At 34.3% G+C, this 18,526-nt stretch overlaps 1 protein-coding gene across 1 annotated transcript in view; it reads left to right on the plus strand.

Annotated features, from left to right (window-relative positions):
- LOC106089272 (phosphatidylinositol 3-kinase 2) overlaps window positions 1-17,483 on the plus strand; it is a 41,743-nt gene extending 24,260 nt beyond the window's left edge. The window contains exon 2 of the mRNA XM_013255092.2: window positions 16,303-17,483. Coding sequence (XP_013110546.2) covers window positions 16,303-17,408 — 1,106 coding nt within the window. The 3' untranslated portion in view covers window positions 17,409-17,483. The remainder of the gene's footprint in view (window positions 1-16,302) is intronic.
- Window positions 17,484-18,526: the final 1,043 nt, after the last annotated feature.

The following is an 18,526-nucleotide window of genomic DNA, read 5'->3' on the forward strand; positions in this document are numbered from 1 at the left end:
TAAAATAAAATAAAATAAAAACAAAATAAATTAAAATAAAATAAAATATAATCAAATAAAATAAAATAAAATAATATAAAATAAAATCAAATAAAATAAAACAAAATAAAATAAAATTAATAAAATAATATAAAATAAAAATAAAATAAAGAAATTAAATTAAATCAAATAAAAAAATAAAAGAAAAATAAAATAAAATAAAAACAAAATAAAATAATATAAAATAAAATTAAATAAAATAAAATAAAATAAAATAAAATAAAATTAAAATAAAATAAAATTAAATTAAATTAAATTAAATTAAATTAAATTAAATTAAATTAAATTAAATTAAATTAAATTAAATTAAATTAAATTAAATTAAATTAAATTAAATTAAATTAAATTAAATTAAATTAAATTAAATTAAATTAAATTAAATTAAATTAAATTAAATTAAATTAAATTAAATTAAATTAAATTAAATTAAATTAAATTAAATTAAATTAAATTAAATTAAATTAAATTAAATAAAACAAAATAAAATAAAATAAAATAAAATAAAATAAAATAAAATAAAATAAAATAAAATAAAATAAAATAAAATAAAATGAAATAAAATAAAATAAAATAAAATAATAAAATAAAATAAAATAAAATAAAATAAAATAAAATAAAATAAAATAAAATAAAATAAAATAAAATAAAATAAAATAAAATAAAATAAAATAAAATAAAATAAAATAAAATAAAATAAAATAAAATAAAATAAAATAAAATAAAATAAAATAAAATAAAATAAAATAAAATAAAATAAAATAAAATAAAATAAAATAAAATAAAATAAAATAAAATAAAATAAAATAAAATGGAATGAAATGAAATGAAATGAAATGAAATAAAATAAAAAACGGAAATAAAATAAAATAAAATAATATAAAGTAAAATAAAATAAAAAAAAATTAAATAAAATAAAGTAAAATAAGGTAAAATAATCTAAAAAATTATAATAAAATAAAATGAAACAAAAAAAAATAAAATAAAATAAACAAGTAAAAGCTTGCAAAGTTCAGCCGGGCCGAATCTTATATACCCTCCACCATGGATCGCATTTGTCGAGTTCTTTTCCCGGCATCTCTTCTTAGGCAAAAAAGGATATAAGAAAAGAGTTGCTCTGCTATTTAAACGATATCAAGATATGGTTCGGTTTGGAGCACAATTGAATTATATGTTGGAGACCTGTGTAAAATGTCAGCCAATTCGAATAAGAATTACGCCGTTTGGGGGCTCAAGAAGTAAAATAGAGAGATCGATTTATATGGGAGCTGTACGTATGATGGTCATGAGAGGATCCGTCGTACAAAATTTCAGGCAAATGGGATAATAATTGCGACCTATAGAGGCTCAAGAAGTCAAGATCCCAGATCGGTTTATATGGCAGCTATATCAGGTTATGAACCGATTTGAATCATACTTGGCATAGTTTGTTGGATATCATAACAAAATACTTCGTGCAAAAATACATTCAAATCGGATAAGAATTGCGCCCTCTAGAGGTTCAAGAAGTCAAGACCCAACATCGGTTTATATGACAGCTATATCAGGTTATGGACCGATTTGAACCATACTTGGCACAGTTGTTGAATATAATTACAAAATACTTCGTGCCAAAATTCATTCTAATCGGATAAGAATTGCGCCGTCTAGAGACTCAAGAAGTCAAGACCCAAGATCGGATTATATGGCAGCTATATCAAAACATGGACCGATATGGCCCATTTACAATACCAACCGACCTACACTAATAAGAAGTATTTTAAGCGGCTAGCTTTACTCCTTCGCGACGATCAAGAATATATATACTTTATGGGGTCTCAGACGAATATTTCGAATAGTTACAAACAGAATGATGAAATTAGTATACCCCCCATCCTATGGTGGAGGGTATACAAATTTGGTCTGTTAAGAAAGTTCATCGCCGGCTCATTTTTGAGAACGTTAATAAGCAGAATTGTCAATTTTGAAGTGAAGATCAGCCAGAAGCATTGCAAAAGCTACCAATGCATCCAGAGAAAGTCACAATTTGGTGCGGTTTATGGGACCATACTTTTTCAAAGATGATGCCAATCGTACCGTTATTGTAAATGGTGAGCGCTATCGTGAAATGATATCCAAATATTTTTTGCCCACAATGCTAGAGCTTAACTCTCATGACATGTGCTTTCAATAAGACAATGCCACATGCCACACAGCACGTGTAACAATGGTGTTATTAAGAGGCGAATTCAGTGAACATTATATTTAGCGTTCGGGACCAGCCAATTGGACACTCATGTCTATACAGCTCATGTCTATACAGACAAGCCCGCTTCAATTGACGCTTTGGAAGACAACATTGAAGTAGTTATTGGTAAAATACCGGCCGAAATGTTTAAAAGGGTATGCCAAAATTGGACTAAGCGGATGTACCCTTTAAGACACCGCTACGGTCAACATTTCTATGAAATAATCTTCACACATTAAATTATATGGAAAAAATTTCATGAATTTTATGTGTTTATTTTTCGAAAATCTTTTCTGTAGCTTTTAAAAAATCACCTTTTAGTTTTAATTTTTCCAATTGCTCCTAAAAAAATCACCCTTTAGTTTTAATTTTTCCAAAAATCAACCTTTAGTTTAAATTTTTTCCAATTATCATCATTTTTCGCCATATTTGATCAACATTCCCAGAATCATCATCACCATCATCAAACAACATCCAACGTCATTCATCCTCACTTTATAACCATCGTCATTGTTTCTATAAAAACCTTCTTACAATACTTATACTCTCCATTTAAGATGGGGGTGGTATGAGATTTTTCAATGATTAAAGCATTCAGTGCTACACCACACAAATCTTCTGGGAAATATGCTTGATAGTATGATGGCTGCATCTCATGTTGTAAAACCATAAGAAATGATTAATATTACGCGTTCTCTTACAGAAAAAAAATTATTTTGCAAATAAAAATAGATTCCTCATTGGAATCTATAGAGGTACGTGTATTGTACGGTTTTTTGTAGGATATGGGTGTTAGAGCGGAAAGAAGAAACAACTGTACAAACGCACATAGAAAACCACCATCCGCCTTATATTGTTATAATGTGAAGAACGCATAGTGATTCGAATGCGAAAAACCACAATTTGTTCGGAAGGCCCTTGGAGATGTTTTTCTTACACAGAAACGGCCTGTAGAGAGAATTCTTTAAGATTCTTTGAAACTCAATGGCTATTGTGATGATGATGAGCGTGATGACACATTAGGCTATTAGTGATGGGAATAATTGTAAGAAATTGTAAATATTGATGAGTGAAGAAGTATACTATTAAGGAGAATCTGAACCCGGCCCGCTCCGCTGCGCCTTCATTAACACCACGCGAAAAATATTTTTTTTACTTAATACCTGATAAATTATTAATACCTGATACATACTTAATACCTGATAGATACATATCTCCCCAAAACAAGTGGTTTATCTACTCCCAGATGCTATACCCTTTATTTGTATTCCATATAGCCATGATTGGCAAATATTTCCATTTGGGGAGGGGTTTCAGAGCCACATATTGTCTTAACCTTCTAAAATGCCTATTTGGATTGGTGTTCCGGTCGGTGCCGTCCTTTAGGTATTTGTACAACATTTTCAAAACCAAATTCATACTCTACTCTCGAATAGCTTTAATTTGAGTCCCATATTGTCCCCATCGGTCCACATTTATTTTTGGGCTTTGCTTTTGGGATAAGGGGGAGGGTCCGCTCCCCTTCCGTTAACAACAAATTATATAGCCTATTGCTGCTTCCAGACCATATACGTAATCTATTCTCTAATACCTATCATTTGAGTCCCATATTGTCATTATTGTCCAACATGTCCATTTGAGGGGGTTTGGGTCGGGCGGCCCTCTAGGTACCTGGACCCAATGTTTCTTTTTTTATCGATTTGATTCTCCACTTCCCAATACCATTCATTTGAGTCGCATAATGTACCGATCGGTCCACTTTTATTTTTGGGTGGGGCTTTTGGGGTAAGGGGGAGGGTCCGCCCCCCCTCCCCCTTCCCATAACAACAAATTCTACGGCCTACTGCTCCTTCCAGACCATATTTCTAATCGACTCCCTAATAACTTTCAATTGAGTCCTAAATTGTCCCGATCGGTCCACTTTTATGTGTGGACCGATCGGGAAAATTATATAGCCTTTTGCTCTTTGCAGACCATACTCGTAATCTACTCTCTAATACCTTTCATTTGAGTCCCATATTATTGTTATCGCCCAATATGCCTTTTTAAGGTGGCTTTAGGGTCGAAGTGGCCCTAGGTACCTGGACCCAGTTTGTAATATTAAGTTGGTACTCTACTCTCCAATACCTTTCATTTAAGTCCCATATTGTCCCGATTGGCGAAATTTTATTTTTTTGGTGGTGCCTTTGGGAGACGAAACCAATCACTATGGGTCGCGTTTCGTCTTTGGTTAGAAGACTTTTCAACCATATTAGGTGTGAAGGCTTCAAGGGCCGTGCGTTAAATCGTATTTATTGCGAAAACGCTTCTATGATACAAATACTTTTCCCAATACATGTGTTTTCGTAGCGCAGAGGTTAGTATGTCCGTCTATGATGCTGAACGTCTGCATTCGCTGAAAAAATTTTCAGCGGTAGTTTTCCCCTCCTAATGCTGACAAGAGTTGTGAGGTACTATGAAGTTTTTACACCGCATATTACCACGCCACGCCACCAGAATGAGGAAGGGATAAACACCGCTGAAAATTTTATCTGATACACTCGCCAGGATTCGAACCACTACGTTCAGCGACATAGGCGAACATGCTAACCCCTGAGCTAAGGTGGCCTTCTACTCTTTGCCCTTTACTTGGCGTAAAATGCTTGAACCACCATCAAGAGTCAAGGCTTCAGCGGCAGTCGGGTCCAAGAACACCCCATACCGTTTCTGCTCGATTGTCTTTTATGCTTTGCCCTTATCCCCATTAGAAGCTCTGGGCGCCACTCTAAGGAGTAAGGGTCTCAGCTAAAGTCGTTTATGTGAATATCCTCTAGATGTTCGATTTTTGTTATTGTTAACCCTCTGGGGGTGTACTAATTTCGGCATTCTGTTTGTAACTCCTCAAAATATGCGTCTGAGACCACATAAAGTTTATATATTCTTGATCGTCATGTCATTTTAAGTCGATCTAGTCCGTCTGTCTGTCGAAAGCACGCAAACTTTCGAAGGAGTAAATCTAGCCGCTTGAAATTTTTGCACAAATACTTTTTAGTAGTGTAGGTCGGTTGGGATTGTAAATGGGCCAAATCGGTCCATGTTTTGATATAGCTGCCATATAAACCGATCTTGGGTCTTGACTTCTTTAGCCTCTAGAGAGCGCAATTCTCACCCGATTTGACTGAAATTTTGCACATAGTATTTTAGTATCACTTCTAACAACTGTGCTAAGTATGGTTCAAATCGTTTCATAACCTGGTATAGCTGCCATATAAACCGATCTTGGGTCTTGACTTCTTGAGCCTCTAGAGAGCGCAATTCTTACCCGATTGGAATGAAATTTTGCACGACTTGTTTTGTTATGATATCCAACAACTGTGCTAAGTATGATTCAAATCGGTTTATAATCTGGTATAGCTGCCATATAAATCGATCTGGGATCTTGACTTTTTGAGCCGCTAGACGGCGTAATTCTCATCCGATTTGACAGAAATTTTGTACAACGGCTTCTCTCATGAGCTTCAACATACGTGTCTAATATGGTCTGCATCGATCAATAGCTTGATACAGCTCCCATATAAACCAGTCTCCGGATTTTGCTTTTGGAGCCCCTACAAGGCGCAATTCTTATCCGAATGAACTGAAATTTTATACAATGACTTTTACAATATTCAGCATTCATTTATGGTCCGAATCGGAATATAACTTGATATAGCTTCAATAGCACAACAGTTCTTATTCAATATTCTTTGTTTGCCTAAAAAGAGATACTGCGCATAGAACTCGAGAAATGATCGAGATCCATGGTGGAGGGTATATAAGATTCGGCCCGGCCGAACTTAGCTCGCTTTTACTTATTGTTATTGTTTTTTTAATCTTTATTTTGAGAGTCATGTTATTATGTCAGCCGGTTATACGTACCGGAGTTATGCGATGGAATCCTTCAAAGGCAAAGACTGCCGCCTCAGTGTACAACACACTGCTACAACAACAGCAGCATTATACTCGCTGATGTTTCTCTTTATACGCTTGTAATGTTTATTGGCTAATATGCGGTTATGAACTGAAGATATTGATTTTCAAACCTTCCTTTTCCCAGTATTTAACTGGGTAAAATCCTCGTACTTGACTATTGAACACCTAGAGATTTTTACTTCATTACCTTTAACAACTTTCTACTGAAGTTCAAACTGTATGTCATGGTATTCACTAGGAAACTATGTTGCTGTACGACAGTTAGTCTTAGGTCCGGGTTGGCTTCCCCCTTTGAGCTTTAAGAAACAATTTCATTTCAATTTTGTCTTTAGTTACTTTTGTAATTTTTTGCAATGATGAGCTTACACAAAATTAATTGCATCATCTTTTCAAGTTGAAATTTCCTTAAACCTTTCCTAATAATTTACTTAATCAGTCTTTCTATTGATATGACATCCTTAACCACAAACTTTTCACAAATTCGATTAAATACCATAGGCTTAAAGTTTCCCTTGACCACAAATGGCAAATTTAATTTCTGCAAGTCTTTCAAAACTTCATGTCAAACCATCATACCATGCTTGCCTATATGGTTGGGCTTATACCCTGGGCATATGGACTTTAAATCACAGCAACCATGACCATTATTAAACCATTTAAGGCAATGAATTTTGCATTGTTCTCAGAGCTTATATCTAAAATTTGTTTACATGAAGTGCGTTCTCGACAAACATTTAACCATTTAAGGCTGATGGCCAGTGACAGAAGCATAGAGACAGTAAACCAAAGAGGTCTTTAACATAATGGAAATTCTTGAAATTCTTTGCCCACTCGGGTTATTGTCAAAGGGATCACAACTGAAAATGTTAAAGTTAGTGACAGGTCTTTAAGTTCTAACTAGAGCTCATTATTTTATATGCAGCAAAAAGGCCTAAGATAAAACTTAAGGCTTGTTATATGATTTTCTTTTATTTAACAAGATATCAAGTTCAAAGTCTCAGCTGTGTGGTAGATAAAATGAGGGGACTACCACCAAAAAAAAAAAAAAAAGATTAATTTGTTTCTTCACCTTTATGAGTTATTAAATAAGGAAGTGTGAGCTCTTCTTGCCAAAAATGAAAAACAAAAACAAACAAAGCATCACCTTTGCCATCTTTTTGGCTAAGACATCATCATTACCATCGACACTGCCATATATGAAAACTATGTCAAATGTTTGACCAAGACCTGGTTTTCTCAACTTTACTTTAATGATTGTGAGGTTTAAGTCTGTTTTTTTTTCCATCTTCTTTTGAGGAGAGGCCTTTACAAATGCAACTTTTGCTTTTATGTTGTGTTTTTTTTTTGTGGTGTTATATTTTTGTTTTTCAACTGCCTTTATTTGGTATTTGCTTAAAACAAATGTTTCCATATACAAAAAAAAAAACACTAACAAAAAAAAATTTGCCACAAATTGTTTATTGTAGCAATTAATATTGTTTGGCTGTTTGGTTTTGAATTGACCGCAACTGATATGAAACACTATGGTCATGCCTTGCCATTAGACCCATTGAGTGTCCATCGAATCGAAATCTTCATCATACACTTGATGCAAATATTCACAACAGAGTAATAACAACGTCATCTTGTGGCGTTATGACTTTTTTTTATCCTAAATTTAATTTGAGACATCAGCATACATGTGCGGTGTTATACCTCCACTCAGCCAGCCGTCTGTCCTCATTCTTTGGATGACTACTGTGGTCAAATTGTATGACTAACCAAAGAAAAAAAGAAGAAAAATAAAAAGCTTACATATAATGACGCACTTGCTGGGCTTAAATTTGAAATAAACTCAACACAAGTAATAATTCCAGGGATGGGAGTTGGTAATTTCTGAAATAGTAAAGGGTATTCTATCAAGTTGGTTAAGAAGTGCTAAATCACTATAGCCTCCAAATCACTATAATCATTCAAACGAACAGCTATCGTTTACTAATTCATCCCTAAGAATTAGCAATGCGCTACAATGAACTTTTTGTTAACAAATAAATGAAATTCAGAGTTGGGAGTAATGAATGCTTTAAATATTAAATTAACAAAGGCTGATGAAAATGTCTTTTTAACAAACCCTCCAAAGCTATGAAGCTCGCATTAACCACTATCTTTGGCTTAGTGATAAAAAATCGGCGCCAGCAATAATCAGAGATGGGAGTAGATAATTGTTGTTGTTGTTGTTGTAGCCACATTTTCATGTGGAGGTGGCGATCCTGTTCAAGCTCTTAAATCACTACAACCACTAAAAAAGCCTTACTCGAACGAACAACTATTGTTTACTAATTCGTCCCTAAGAATTAGCAAACCTCTGCTGCACGGTGTCCTTTTTGTTAATAAGAAAATTAATTTCAGAGTTGGGAGTAGTGAATGCTTAAAATATTATATAAATAAATTATATTGCAAACTGGAGGCTGAGGAAAATGTCTTATTGATAAACCCTCCAAAGCTATGGCACTCGCACTATCTTTGGCTAAGTGATACAAATTGACGCCGGTAATAATTTTCAGAGATGGGAGTAGATAGATCTCGTTGTTGTAGCCACATTTTCATGTGGGAATGGCGATCCTCTTAAGCTCTTAAATCACTATAACCACTAAAATTGCTTTACTCGAACGAACCACTATCGTTTACTTATTCATCCCTAAGAATTAGCAAACCTCTGCTCCACTATGGTCTTTTTGTTAACAAAAAAATTAATTTCAAAGTTGGGAGTGGTGAATGCCTACAATATTAAATTTACAAACTAGTTTGCAAACTGGAGGCAGAGGAAAATGTCTTAATGACAAACCCTCTAAAACAATGGCACTCGCACTAACCGCTTTATTTAGCTAATTGATCAAAATCAGCGCCAGAAATAATTTTCAGAGATGGGAGTAGATAGATCTCGTTGTTGTAGCCACATTCTCTTGCGGGGGTGGCGATCCTCTTCAAGCTCTTATATCACTATAACCACTAAAACCGCTTTTACTCGAACGAATACTCATGGTTTAATAAATCATCCCTAAGAATTAGCAAACCTTTGCGCTACAATGGCCTTTTTGTTAAAAAAAAATGAATTTCAGAGTTGGGAGTAGTGAATGCTTAAAATATTGAATTAAATTAAAATATTAACTAAGCCCGCAAGGGCTTAGGATGCGAGAAAAGGGCATTCAGAAGTAGAGCACATTCAGAATAAGAGCTCATTCAACGTGCCCCATAGCGATACCACTACGTAGGTACATGCACTGCAAATTGTGAGTGGTTTAGCCAAATTCCCAATTTTTTTTTTTTCAAAAATCCCCCAAATCCCCATCCGATGAAAACGCCATCCAGTTAGTAAGAAATCTTCAGCATCTCCTCCTCAACCAAATTCACCAGGGGTACTAGGTCAACATATTGAGATTCCCAAAGTCAAATTCCCATTTTTTTTTTCAAAAATCCCCAAAATCCCCATCTATTGCCAACGCGTCATCCGGTTACGAAAAAATTTTCAGCATTTACTCTTTAACCTTATTTAACTGCTAAGCTCTACTCATTGCGAATGCTTAAGTCAAATTCCCATTTTAATTCAAAAAATCCCCAACAATTCCCAAAATTCCCCAATCCATTAAAGCAGAGATAAAAAGACACTCTCACCATGATAATCTCGTCATGTGGGTAGGTTAACATGTTCAGTCTATCCACGGTAACCAACCGCAACCTTACCTACAACTGGTGCTTTATAAGTTGGCTAAAATCAAATTTCCAAAATTTTTTCAAAAATCCCCAAAATGTTTTCAAAAATCCCCAAAATTCCCTCAAAATGGCCAAGAAGTTAGGGAAATGTAAGCTTTTTAGTATTTAGTGATATTTCTAGGATGTTTACTGCTAATATGGGGAAATAAAAACTATTACCTTTACACCCTCCCCTTTACATTATCCCCCTTTCACTCTACTACTATCAATTGCTTAGTGTCAAGGCCCCTTTGTTAAATTCTGTGTGTTTTTTTTTTTCAAAAAAAAAAACTTTGTTTCAGATTCCCATTAATGCCCTTAGCTATGCCTCCAGCTAAATAACACTCAATAAACACATTTTTATTAGAAAAATTTCCAAAAATCCCCTAATAGTTCCCCAATCCATTAAAGTGGAGAGAAAAAGGCCCACTCACCATGATAACCACCTCATGTGGGTAGGTTAACATTTTCAGTCTGTCCATGGTAACCAACCGCAATCTTACCTACAACTGGTGCTAAAAAATTGGCTTAAATCAAATTCCCAAAATCTTTTCAAAAATCCCCAAAATCCCCTAAAAGGGGGCAAGATGCCTGAAAAAATTAAGATTTTTTAGTATTATTGATATTTCTGGGACGTTTACTGCTAGCATGGGGAAAAAATCAAATTCCCAAAATCTTTTCAAAAATCCCCAAAATTCCCTCAAAAAGGGGAAGATGTTTAAAAAAAGGAAGATTTTTTAGTATCAGTGATATTTCTAGAATACTGACAGCTAGAATGGGTAAAGAAACCCTTAACCCTCCCCCCCTTACATTAGTCCCCTTTCACTCTCAATTCATTGCCTAGTGTCAAGGCCCCTTTATGAAAGGAATTGTGTGTGAGATTTTTTTTTTTTGAATAAAATTTCAGTTTCATATTCCCATTAATGCTTTTAGCCATGCCTCCAGCTAAATAACGTTCAATAAACACATGATATGGTTTTTAGACAATTTTTGTAGAGCTCATACTCGTATTAGATAACATCATGACTTAAAAGATAATCTTCAGTGAGACCATTGAAGCTGTTGCAAATTTTAATGATGCTTTGTGTGAATGGCATTGTCTGAATGGTGGTGATGATGATAATGCTAAAGCCTCATGCGGAGACAGATCTTCAGCAGTAGTTGGAAGTTGATGATGGCTACTGTTGATGGTGATGTTGTGGCTGATATTGAAGTGATTTTGATTTTTTGATTATGACTAGGCAAAAATCTTTTGATTGTTTTTAATGTTTGATCGTCACGAATGATTTTAATGTCAATAATAATGAAAATTTTTTCATATGAAGATTGCCATTTGCCATTGAGCTGAGTTTTATGAGTTGAAAATTAACTTTATTGAGATTGTTATTGTTTTTGTCATTTTATTTTTATTAATATTTAATATTTTAAGGTTAGGGTTTTTATTGAACACATTATGGATATCATTACCAACAAAAATATGGGAGTTTTTTTTTTAGTTTTTTATAGGAGATTTTTTTTGTAGCAAAAACTGACTAGGTGGTTTTGATGGCGCCTTATGTAATTTATAAATTTTTTTAATTTTTTTTTTTAATTTTTTTTTTTTTATTTTTTTTTTTATTTTTTTTATTTTATTTTTCTTTTGAATGCCTCATCATATCTTTTCTTATATTATTGTTCCCATACAAATTTGTCAAATATTTTTTTATTTTTTTATTTATTTTTATTTTTATTTTTTTTTTTAATTTTCCTACAAAACGTTTTCCTTTGAAGATTTCCCCCCTGATCTCTTCTTGTGTTTTGGTTTAGCAATTATTATTATAAATATAAATTTTAATATTCATAGATTTTTATAGATAACTAATTGCCTATTTTAAGAGTCCAATATTCGTACAGCTGCCATGGCGACATTTAAAATTCCCTAATATTTTCAAATTCAACACAATGAGTGTGTATTTGATTCATTCATAAAAATTGGCTGGCATGAGGCTTGTGGCAGTTTTTTGCTCTTTTCGTTTGTGAAAGCCATCGATAAGAATTATGCTTATTCAAGAGTTCGTTTCCACTACAGAACAACGTCGAAAGAAGCAAGAAATAAATGAAATAAAATCAAAATTTAAAATAGAAATGCAAATGCCATAAGCTAGCCAAAAAGGTCTTGTGATGATGATGATGATGGGACATGATAACCTTTTGGTTGGCAAAAATATTCGTTCTTAAATTAAAGGCGTAGTAGTGATAATGAAAGTAAAAAAAATAATTTAATTTCTTGAAAAAATTTGGAAAGAAAGTTCATAGTCTATTTAGGAGAAACAAGAAAAATCTAAAAAAAAATTCTAATCTCAAAAGGAAAACAGGTAGCCCTGTATTATGATTTCCCATGGACCAACCCCCTCCTATCATCTCCAAAGCAATCAATTAAAGCATGAGAGACAAAAAAAAAAACACACACACCTGCCCACAGTTCTTTGATACCAGCTTAACTTTTTCCCAAAAATCACCCAACTCAGCCTTTGAAAGGAAAAAAATAAGAAAATATTTTCCTTTTCTGTTTAGGGGTTGTTGTTACGGTCTTGAGTTTTTTCTTACACCACTCTTTGTCATGGTAAAAAATCACACACACACACCAATAAGCGGCAACAAGTGATTATTTTCACATCATATTTCTTAGGCATGGTCCCTATTTTTTTTTTGTTGTTTTCAAGATGTACAACTATGATGGGTTGTGGTGTGATTTTTTGTATTTCTTTCTTCTCTTTACGTGACTTGATCCCTTACAGGTGTTAATAATACATAAGGCCTTGTTGTTGTTGTTGTTACATTTTCCTGTTGCCATAATATGTAACAGAATCAAAATCAAGCAATTGGAATGTGGTTGTAAGGTCGTTGTGGATAAAAAACAAGTGTTTTCTTATTGACTTATATTTTTTTTTGTTGCAGCAGCATCCTTATCAGATGTCTTGCCTTGGAGAAAACCTTTCTTTGCCAGGTGCAAAGATTAAATTTTATTTTTCAAATGATAGCAATCTTTGAAGGAAGCCGAAACCGAAATCAGCTTAAGAAGCATGGGTTTGGAATTTTAAATCTTGAAGCAAGACAGGGGTTTCAATGAAATTTATTGGGTTGCCCAAAAAGTAATTGCGGATTTTTTAAAAGAAAGTAAATGCATTTTTAATAAAACTGAAAATGAACTTTAATCAAATATACTTTTTTTACACTTTTTTTCTAAAGCAAACTAAAAATCACAGCTGATAACTGACAGAAGAAAGAATGCAATTACAGAGTCACAAGCTGTGAAAAAATTTGTCAACGCCGACTATATGAAAAATCCGCAATTACTTTTTGGGCAACCCAATATATAAAATTGTATCAATGTTTGAGAAAAAAACCGTTTTTATGGCCATGGTAGGGATATTTGGAGTGTTTTTCGAAAATAATTCGAAGATTTTCTGTAAAAGTTACTTCACTTCTGAGTTGAATTAGAATGAAAATTTCACGACTAATTTGCCTTTCACCATATGCCTGTCAAATAATTTCAAAACGTTTAAAAATGCCAGAGGCATATGTATGAAAAATATCGGAGAATAGAACAGGTTAGAGCGTGCTAAGTTCGACCGGGCCGAATCTTATATACCCTCCACCATGGATCGCATTTGGCGAGTTCCTCGCGCGGTATCATTTTTTAGGCAAACAAAGAATAATGGTTAAGAATTGTTATGCCATTGAAGCTATATCAAGTTATAATCCGATTCGAAGAAGTTGAAATAGAAGACCATATTACCAGTCATTGGGTAATATTTCACTTGATTCGGATAAGAATTGCGCCTTGTAGGGGCTCAAGAAGCATATTTGGGAGATCGGTTCATGTGGTAACTGTATCAGGCCATAGATCGATTCAGACCATATTAGATACGTATGTAGAAGGTAATGGGAGAAGCCATTGTTCAAAATTTCAACCAAATCGGATAAGAACTGCGCCCTCTAGAGGCTTAAGAAGTCAAGATCCCAGATCGGTTTAATGGCAGCTATAGCATGTTATGAACAGATTTGAACCATACTTAGCACAGTTGTTGAAAATCCTAACAAAACACTTTATGCAAAATTTCAGCCAAATCGGATGAGAATTGCGCGTTCTATTATCTCAAGAAGTCAAGATCCCAAATCGGTTTATATGACAGCTTTACCAGATTGGCGTAAATCGGCATAAAACATGATATAGCTGCCATATAAACCGATCTGGGATCTTGACTTCTTGAGCTTCTAGAGGGCGCAATTCCTATCCGATTTGGCTGAAATTTTGCACTTAGTGTTTTGGTATCACTTCCAATAACTGCACTAAGTATGATTCAAATCGGTTCATAATCTGATATAGCTGCCATATAAACCGATTTTGGGTCTTGAATTCTTGAGCCTGTAGAGGGCGCAATTGTCGTCCGATTTGACCAAAATTTTGCACTTAGTGCTTTGGTACCACTTCCAATAACTGCGCTATGCATGGTTCAAATCGGTCCATGTTTTGATATAGCTGCCATATAAACCGATCTGGGATCTTGACTTCTTGAGCCGCTAGAGGGCGCTGTTCTCATCCGATTTGTCAGAAATTTTGTACAACGGTTTTTCTCAAGACCTTCAACATACGTGTCTAATATGGTCTGAATCGATCTATATCTTGATACAGCTCCCATATAAACCGATCTCCCGATTTTGCTTCTTGAGCCCCTACAAGGCACAATTCTTATCCGAATGAACTGAAATATTACACAATGACTGACTACAATGTTCGGCATTCATTTATCTTCCGAATCGGACTATAACTTGATATAGCTCCAATAGCATAACAGTTCTTTTTCAATATTTTATTTGTTTGCCTAGAAAGAGATACTGCGCATAGAACTCGACAAATGCGATCCATGGTGGAGGGTATATAAGATTCGGCACTGCCGAACTTACCACGCTCTTACTTGTTTTCTATAAACCTGTGATCCTACATTCTCTGCCATACTTTAAATAGAATTTAGAAATAAATGTCAGTAGATTTCTGGGAATATTATGGTTGATCTTAAGCCTGAAATGATTTATAAGCATTTAGCAAGAATATTTGTTGGTCAATGTCATACTTTCTTTTCTTTTTTCAAATGCAACAATACCAAGTGTCAGTTGAAAAATTGTAACAGTCAACATTTGTTGAATTTGCTTACCCTTGCAGAAACGGCCAAATATCTGGAAAAAAATTAAAAAAAAAAAAATAAATTAAAATCAAAATTCGAAAGCAAGTAAAGTGTGTCGAGAGGTAAAATAAACAGCCCCCACACCCCCGATATTGGCGATAACAGGACCTAAAAAGCCATAAACAAAAAAATGAGGCAAGCAGTTTTTTCTTTTCATAATACTCCCCAAAGCAAAAAAAAAATTATTTAAAAATGTGACAGACAAACATTTGGGAATAAATAACCATTAAAAATGTTTAAACGTGGCAGTAATGCAATAATCTGGCCAATATATAAAAACCGAATTTTTTTTTTAAAGTGAAAAGCTGACTGGAAAACCTGCCATGGCCAATACACATGAGGAGTTATGGTGCTGAGTTGGCTGTATAATTTTTTTTGGAATATTTTAAGGTTAACAAGTTTAATGGCTTTGTTGAACTTGAAATTTTTTTGCCTGGACAAGGCAAAAAGGGTGTTGTGCGGTTTTGCGAAAATAATTCAACATCCAGAACCAGCTCATGTGTTTTGCAAAAAAAAAGAAGTCTCAGCCATAAAAAAGCAAAAAAAAAAAACATTGTACTCGTAAATAAATGTGAAATTGTAAACCTTATAAACATATCTTTGAGAAAAGGGGTCATAAAACCAGTTGACTAAACCATATTTGTTGCTGTTGTTGTTGTTGTTTTTGTTTTGGCCACACCACATTTTTTTGCTGCGTTGCTGGTTTAAAACAAATCGAGAAATCCTGCTCGAGACAGGTTTAAACACCAAACAAATCACCAAATGTAGCAGAAATTAAAATTGAGCCCGAAAAAAACCAACGACATCAACAATAACATGAAGCAACCATAAATTTAAACTAATCGTCTTAATTATACAAAGATTTCGGTAGACAAGTGTTTGCATGACTATTTCGATGGGGTATTTGCTCTGCCAAAACCGGCTGGGGGATCACCCATTCATGCAGAAAGCGTGGGCGAAATGTCGCTTTGAATAAATGCCTTATTCATAGATTATGCAAATTTTTATTGATTTTTGTCTTGTGGTTATTGTTGTTTGTTTGGTATATTTAGCACAAATTCTTTTGTGAATGACTTGAAGGCATTTTTGACTAATTTGTATTCTCGATTTTCTGTTTGCGTTGTCTCATTTTAGGTTCTCCCCATTCAAATGATCGTGATGCTGGTTTCTGTTCCGGCAGTTCAGAGGGCGGTGATGACTATTCCATGGACAATTTACGTCTGGCGCCCAGTACTCCTCACACAGATGCCTCCGATGATTCGGTGGAGGTCAAGGCATCACCCATCTCTTTGGTGCGTAATAAACGCAAAAGTTCTGAGCCCTCTAAGGTCATCAGTGGTGAGCTGGAGGAGAGGCCCGCCACCGCTTCGCAATCCAATGGACCTTTAAAGAAACGCATACGCTATACTTCCACCACAGATTCGGGTGTGGTGTTAACACCGCCCGCGGTAACCATAACCTCGCCCCCGCCCTCGCTATGGGATCCTAGTCAAATATTACCTCATGAATTAATGCCAAATCCCGCCCAAGTTTTTGTGCGTCATCCCGGCGTTACCACTTTGCATCGTTTGCCCAAAGAGGAAATTGTCGAGGAATTACCTCAAGAGCAAGAGGAACCCTTGGCTTTGGTGTTAAAAAAACCTGTAACCAGCAACAGTGAAGAAACCTCCAACACTAAACTTAGCCTCAAATCCTTAACACCCAAGAAGCGTTATATAGCCCATGAACCCTTAGGGGAAAGATCTCCCAAAATAGCCTGCCTGGACAGCAATCAAACAAATCATCATACACCAAGTCTGGTGCCGGCGCCTGCTCTATCTTTGACCTCCTCGCATGAAGACTTTGCATTGAATACCTCAGCAAATACAACGAAAAATTCCTCGTCCACCTCCTCCTCTGGAGCGGGCAGTTCTTCGAAACCCCAACAACGCAACTATAAAAATATGACCAGAGAACGACGCATAGAGGCTAATGCTCGCGAACGTTCCCGGGTACACACCATCTCAGCAGCCTATGAGACTTTGCGTCAAGCCGTACCCTCATATTCCAACAATCAAAAGCTTTCCAAGCTTTCGGTGCTGAGAGTGGCCTGCTCCTATATACTAACATTATCCCGCATGACCGGCTATGATTATAGTCAAGATCAATCGGAACCCTCGATAGCAGATTGTTTTGAGGCTGTCACCGCCACCATACAGACAGAGGGTAAAATACGCAAGAAAAAAGAGGATGAAAAGTAAATTTAAGAAGTCTGAACATAGAATGTTAGGGTTTCTATAGCTGAGTTAGACATAGAGAGAGATTGAGAGAGAGAGCGAGAGAGAAAAAACAAAATGCCATAACATTTTGTTGTATTTGGACTGAAACTTAAACAAACTTGAAAAAAAAACAAACAGAAAATTCAGAACATGAAAACTTATGAAAGCTTGAAAAGGGAGGCAAGAGGAGAAAGCTTTTAGATTTAGAGAGTTGAAAATCTAGGTCCAAATTGTGGATGTTAAACTTTCAACCTTTAAAAAGAAATTTAAACAGAAAATTCATAACATGGAAACTTATGAAAGCTTATAAAGGGAGGCAAAAAAAGCTTTTCGATACAGAGATTTTCTAGGTCCAAATTGTGGATGTTAAACTTTCAACATTAAAAAAAATCAAAATGTGAAAGTTTTTAAAAGCTTTCATATGGCCTCAAAACTTTGCTAATGAAAAGGAAACTGAAAAAAGCTTTTGGGTTTAAGGATTACAAATTTGAAATAAATCAAAGACAAAAAATAATAAGCTCAGCACAAAATCTTGGAAAAGCTTTAAGCAGAAGATCAAAGTACAAAAAAAATTCCAAAAGCTCTCAAAGATCCTAAAAAAATGTAATCATGTAATGGAATGCATAGAAAGCTTTTAAAAATGTTCAAACTTTTTAATAATCTAGGTTGCAAAGGTTCCAAAAAGCTCTCATAGTATCTTTGGCATTCAACTTCTTTACAATCTTTAAGCTTTTTTCAGTGAATATTAAATTTTAAATACGTTTAAGTGAACGTAAGTGAGGAACCTTGGAAAAGCTTTAAGGAAAGTTATAAAATGGGTTAAAAGTTTTTACCCATGTAAACGATTGAGTGCTTTTATTCAAATACTGGACAAAAATTTTCTTTAAAAGCTTTTTTGGAAACAACATTTTATATTTTAAAAAGTTAAAGAAGTTTTGAATAAGTCACGTTTGTTTAAAGTAAAAAGAGTTCAAACAGTTTTAAAAAGCTTTGAAATCCTTCCAAATTTGTTTCTGTTTATTTTCTTTGAAAACTTTTATAGACCCCAAAGCTTTTAAAATGAGACTCCTTTGCTTAAAGCTTTAACAAAAGGAGAAAAA

Source organism: Stomoxys calcitrans, chromosome 3 (assembly GCF_963082655.1).
Source record: "Stomoxys calcitrans chromosome 3, idStoCalc2.1, whole genome shotgun sequence".
Taxonomy (NCBI): Eukaryota; Metazoa; Arthropoda; class Insecta; order Diptera; family Muscidae; genus Stomoxys; species Stomoxys calcitrans.